At 55.0% G+C, this 6,233-nt stretch overlaps 1 protein-coding gene across 1 annotated transcript in view; it reads right to left on the bottom strand.

Annotated features, from left to right (window-relative positions):
• Positions 1-6,233, bottom strand: part of PRDM10 (PR/SET domain 10) — a gene marked incomplete in the record, with an annotated part of 96,385 nt that overhangs the window by 12,865 nt on the left and 77,287 nt on the right. Inside the window, 2 exon segments of the mRNA XM_014588650.2 lie at positions 1,200-1,374; positions 4,554-4,694. Coding sequence (XP_014444136.1) covers positions 1,200-1,374; positions 4,554-4,694 — 316 coding nt within the window.

Genomic DNA, 6,233 nt, shown 5'->3' with positions numbered 1-6,233 from the left:
TCTTTCCCCGAACTGAAACTAGACTCAGCCCTTGTTAAAGTGGCTGAACAGTGTCACGTGAGCCCGACTCTGCAGCGAATCTCCTTAACGCCACCAAGGATCCATCACAGCAGGGACAAGTCCCAAAGCAGAAAGCAATACCACAGCCGCCCTTGCACATAGAAGGTACATGCCAAGACCCCCGGGGAGCCCTGAAACTAAAAAGTACTGCGTCCCAGACAGCCTGCTTTTCCTACACTCACACACCTACGATGAGTTTTAAAGTATAAATGAGGAACAGTAACTTACAGTAACAGCCACCAGGAACAAAACAGAACAATTCCGAGTGTATGGTAAAGAGAGCTACTTAGAACTTATGACTTGTTCATTTCTGGAATATTCTACTCAGTATTTTCAGACTGTGGTTGTCCACAGGTTGCTGAGACGATGGAGAGGGGGCTGCCGAGGGAGGAGGCGGGGTGCTGTGGCCCTCCTCCCCACCCAGTCCTACTGGACAAGCCGGGGACGTCTCCCGCCTTGTCCTTCTCCCTGCATGTCTCCTACTTCTGGCCATGGCCAAAGCCAAAATCCCCATCACGACGTTGGCCCGTGACCCCTGGCCGGCCCATGGCTGCTTCCACACCAATGCCAGGGTCTAGGCTCACCCTCCCAGTCCATCTCCCCAAGACCTGACGAACACTGTCTTCCTGGGGGAGGCACACAGAGGCGAGGGGTGTCAGAGGTACATTCTGGAGCCAGACCGCCTGGTTCCCTCCCTCTTTACTAGCCAGGCCTTGCCAACAAGTTACACGTCTACACTGCCTTATCTGTGAGATGCGAGTCACGATTACACACCCACAGGTGGCTGTGAGCACTGACACGTGCGGTTCAGACTCACTCCTGGCACTGACGCCAACGTCCTCTCCCCGGGCCAGCACGGCAACTGCCACACGGCACTGGACAAACACCGCAGGGAGGGAGGAACCTTGCCGCCAGCACACCCCGTGTGCACCTGGCTACTCTGCCTCGCGCAGTACCCCACCGCCTCTGGAAACGTCGCATCAGGGCGGCTCTCCATCACACACCTCGGTTCTGCCATGGCCCCACGGGGTACAGAAAACGGCCAAGTGACGCTCTGATCTGAGAACCCTCCGTGAAGCAGGCGAAGTCATGACGCAGCGGGACGCCAGTGTGCCCGAGGGCGGCCGGCCCTTACTTACAGTAGCCCCGGAAGGGGTTCCAGGCGTTGGGCAGGTAGGCGTGCTGCACGGAGGGGCTGTGCTGCTGCGGCTGCTGCAGGGCCTGCCCCTGAGAGGACGGGCTGCCGGGGCTGTGCGGGGGGCTCAGTCCCTGCTGCGCCTGCCGGGCGGAGGGGCTCAGCGGCTGCCCGGCCACCTGGGAAGAGAAAGCCCCGGAGGAGAGGTGAGCGTGGGCGCTGGGACGCGTGCTGACCACAGGAGCGAGTGTCACTGCCGAGGCCACGGCGCTCTGAACAAGGGCAGGTGAGGGGCTGCTCGGCAGCTCTGCAGGCTCGCAGCACTCCGTGAGGCGGACTTACAAGGGAGGTCCCGGGTTCACAGCCCGACGCCTCCCTAAGCACAGCAGGCACACGTATGCACACACGTGCTGCTAAGGCCGGGTGAGTCACGTGAAGGCATCCTACTGGGGTACCTCGCTCTCTGCCTGTCTCTGTCTCTCCTGCTACTTGAAAAAATAAATGAACTTCAAAAAAAGTCTTTAAAAAGAAAAGAGTGAAAAACAATCATAACTATAAAATTAATATTTCTTGCTTCAAAGGCTTACTTATTAGAATACCCAAAAGTTAAATTTTAATAAACTAGTTTGAAAGGTAAAGTGTAATTATTTATATGATGTTTAAAAAAATGAGGGGTGAAATACCTTGCCCATGTCACAGGCTAATCTGGGCATAACTGGAAACAGAAGCCCGAGGTGCGATTCCTCCAGCTGCACTGGCTGACCCAGCAGTCGCGGAGTCCAGTACAGCTGCGCGCCTGGCCTCCCTCCAGGGAGAGGCCGACTCCCGACCACGGGACAAGGCCCAGCGCCATGGTCAGCCATTTGAGGCCTCCGCGCCCAGCGCCCGACCATGTCCCGGCTTGCTGTTCCGAGACCGTCTCCTGCCACTAACCTACACAGACCCACTTTCCACAAGGCATCCAACACCCCACCTCCGGGTCTGGCTCACAGGGCACCCTCTCTTCAGACCCCAGTACCTCTCCCAGCGGACACACCAAGAACCTGCCCCTCCTCTGAGACCCGATTCAAAGGCCATTCCTTATACAAAAACGTCCTTGAGGGCCAGCAGGTGGCATGGTGGTAGAGGCTCCAGACTCCCTTATGGCCACGGACCTGGCGGCTTGCTTTCTCACTTTCTCTCTTTCTGTGTCACTCTCTGGTGAGTCTATGTGCCCTATAGCAAATTTAAAGAATAATAATAAAAGTTAGGACCAGCATGTGGCATGGTGGTTAAGGGCACTGGACTTTCACATGGCCAACCACAGTTCAAGTCCTGGGCCTGGCGGTCTGCTTTCTCCCTTTCCCTCTCTCTCTCTCACTCTGCTCCTCTATGGTCAAATTAAAATAAAAGAAAGAAAGATAAAATAAAGTTCTTTTTAAAAATTAATAATAATAAAAGTTAAGTAAATAATTTTTTGAAAAAAGAAAACAAAATTGGGGCAGCAGGTGGCATGGTGGTTGAGGAGCTGAACTCCCACGTGGCTGACCACAGTTTGAATCCTGGGCCTGGAGGCCTGCTTTCTTACTGGCCTTCTCTCTCTCTGTCGCTTTGTCTCTGTCTCCCTTGCTCTCTGATGAGTGCACGCACTCTTTAGCAAAGTTTAAAATAATAATAATTATAAATAACATCAAGTAAACAATGTTTTTTAAATGTCTGTGATTCCCTGCTGGACATAACCTCTCCTCCAAACTCCCGTGACCTCTCTCCACGGCCGCACACTGCAGAGCGACGCACTGAGAGAATCGTCACTGGGTGGATTGCTCGTGTGGCCTGCGCAGACCTGGATGGAGAGCTAGTCACACTGAGCTACACAGTACACACGTGGCCCGCTGCAGCCTACGGGACCAGCCACGTGTGTGGTCCGTGTTATACGTGTAGCCTGCTGCAGCCTATGGGACCAGCCACGTGTGTGGTCCGTGTTACACATGTAGCCCGCTGCAGCCTACGGGGCCACTGTCATACATGCGGTCCATGTTGACCAAATGAGGTTCTTGTGCTTATATCCCAATAACAGACTCCACTGCACAGACACAGGAACACATGATGCTGACGGGGTCACGGTTCCAAATCACAGAAGCAGCATGGCAATCACACTAAAAAGGGATCTTTATTTATTTTTTTTTTTGAGAGGTTTTTGCTATAGGGAGCGTGCGCTCGCCAGACAGACAGAGCGAGACAGAGAGACAGAAAGCGAGAAATCACCCCCCAGAGGGGACGGCCACGCCGCAGTCCCTTCTCCTCCATTCTCCTCTCGGGATCACGGGCACACGCGGCCGGCGTGAGTTTTAAGCCACCCAGTCCGGGACTTGAATCGCGGTTGGCTACATGGGAGTCCAGCGACATAGCCATTATGCTAACTGCTGGTTCCCTAAAAAGGGATCTTCAAAAAGTTTATGGAGGGGCCAGCAGGTGGTGTGGTGCTTAAGGCACTAGACTCCCACATGGTTGATCGCAGTTCGAGTGTCGGAGTCTTAGACCTGGTGGCTTGAAGATCATGCCGGGGGCGCGCACGCGTGTCTGTGTGTGTGAGTGTGTGTGTATCCAAAACCCCAGGAGGAGAGTGGAGCAGGAGGGATTACAGAGTGGCCATCCTCCCTGGGGGATAATTTCTCACTTTCCCCTCTCACTATCTCTCTCTAGTAAGCTCATGCTCCCTGTGACAAAAACCTAAAAAAGAAAAAAAAAAACGTATGGAAAATGCATGTTATGAAAAGCAGTGCATAGATTCCAACCTCTTTACGCCAAATAAGCTCAGAATTTCATTCCATTCCTTTTCTATGAAGTTGTGCTTTTTTTGTTTTGTTTAGAGAAATGTTTGCTATAGGGCATGTGTGCTCACCAGAGAGACAGTGAGAGGGAAAATGAGAAGTCACCTCCGGGGAGATGGCCACACTGCAACCTTCTCTTCCATTCTTCTCTCAAGATTTTGGGCATGTGCACACACGCACCCAGCATGAGGGTCAAGCCTCTGGGTACGAGACTAGAACCACAGGTCCCCACAGGGGAGCCCAGTACCTTCACCCCTATGCTACCCACTAGGCCTCCACAAACTTTACGAAGGCCCCCATCGAGTGGGAAGCAGAGGCCAGTGCGGGGTCTGGGACACCATCCCCGGGGCTCCGCCTGGGCAGGGGGGCAGTAACGTAATGGAGGTGTGTGTGTGATGCCAACGTAACTGACACACTCTACGGAAGTCCCCAAGCCACAGTACCCCCTCGAGGCGAGGGGACGTGATCTGAGTCACGGCGTCACACCCAGCACCCACACCGAGAGTCGCCGAGGCCACGCTAACTGCTCCGAGGAGCCTGGGCATCACCTGGGTGGCCGGCGGGGCTGCAGCGGGGGGCTCCGCCAGCTGGATGTGCTGCACCTGGACGGTGTGCTGGGCGTAGGTCTGGGGGTCGTGCAGCTGGCCGACGTCCACAGTGGGCTGCTGGGACGGGTGGGGGGACGTGGCCTGCAGGGAGAGAAGCAGGCCCAGGGCCAAGTGAGCGTCGACTGAGGCTAACGGATCCTCCTGGAGAAAATTCTCAGCTAACAGCGACACCCCGGCATGGATCCACCGCGCACAGTGGTGCCACGACGCCGCAGTGCTGGGCACGTGGAGCCAGGGGGTCCTCAGGGACTCACATGTGCCGTGACACGGGCTGGCAGGGGACCGTGGGGTGAGACCCTATCGAGGATGCTTCTCTCTCTCTCTCAATGAATCAATCAATAAACTTAAAAGAACTCCCAATAGAAATGGGAGAAGAGACTGAACTCAGACCAGTGCTGCATCACAGAGCCCGCACTAGGCCAGCTGGCCGAGGGGGTGGAAAATGGAGCTTCAGAAACATAAGCCTTGATGCTGCCAGGTTATGGGGTTGGGGGGGCGGGGAGGAACAGTTCCTCATAATAAGCTAAAGAAGAAGCTTTCAGGAATCAAAAAACATTTTCCCTCAAACTTTAATTAAATTTAACCAACTTTCATCAGTTAAGAGACTGAAGAGGAGAATGTCCTTTTTTGTTTTTAGTTTTGCTATAGGGCACATGTGCTCACCAGGGAGAGAGACACAGAGAGAGGAAAGTGAGAAATCACCCCTAGAGGGATGGCCACGATGCAATTCCTTCTCCTCTGTTCTCATCTCAGGTTTCGGGCATGCACGCACATGTGCCTGGTGTGTTTTCCAAGTTGCCAGGTGTAGGAATTGATGCAGGAGCCATGTGGGACCCAGCTGCCTTAGCCGCCGTGCCACCTGCTGGCCTGTCATCACTAACACGTTAGAGCAGCGGCTCCTGACCTCTTACGTGCGGCTGCCACCATTGGAGACCAGGCCAGAGCATGGCCCCTTCCCAGAGCAGTCTATGTGCATGTGCTTACAGGCCCAAGGACTTCATGGTCCCTCGAAGCCTGAAGTTAAGACCTTCTGACAGGAAAGCAGGACAGGATAAAGAAGAGTTCATGGCACTGGGGACTAAGGGCAAAACTTAGAGACCAAAGGATCTCAAAGCAGCCAGTCTGTTCAATTGCTCCGGAGTCCACGGCCTCAGGGTGGTTAAAGGAGGCACTGATCTGGGGGGGTCCCTTCTTTCTGTCCCCAAGGGAGGATGAGCCATTTGTTATCTGGGAAGGAAGGTAGCTACACCTCGATTCCAAAAAGGCACTGACCAACACTTAGATGGAATCAGAACCCGTCCTTCCCACCTGGCCCACATAAGCCCGACACCCAGGCACGCACTGACGGATGGGCTCATTCCCAAGCGGACAGCCCAGTGCGGAAGCTCAGGGGCTCAGAAGGGGCTCAGAAGAGGTGCAGCTGCCAAGGTCCCACAGCAGCAGGAGGGCTCATGCTGGAGGCCAGCCCTCCGAAGCCCCACAGAAATCTCCAGGGCTGAGCCGAAGGTCTGCTCGGGCTGGGGCCGGGGCTCGCACTCCGCACAGGGGCAGGCTGGGCAGCAGCCACTGCTGCCCTGGGAACAGGGAGCGTCTGGAGAGCTGGCTCCCCGCCCGGTCCCC

This window comes from Tupaia chinensis, unplaced genomic scaffold, assembly GCF_000334495.1.
Source record: "Tupaia chinensis unplaced genomic scaffold, TupChi_1.0 Scaffold000292_1, whole genome shotgun sequence".
NCBI lineage: Eukaryota > Metazoa > Chordata > Mammalia > Scandentia > Tupaiidae > Tupaia > Tupaia belangeri.
The sequence above is the reverse complement of the archived record's forward strand: the minus strand, read 5'-3'. Positions and strand labels throughout refer to the sequence as shown.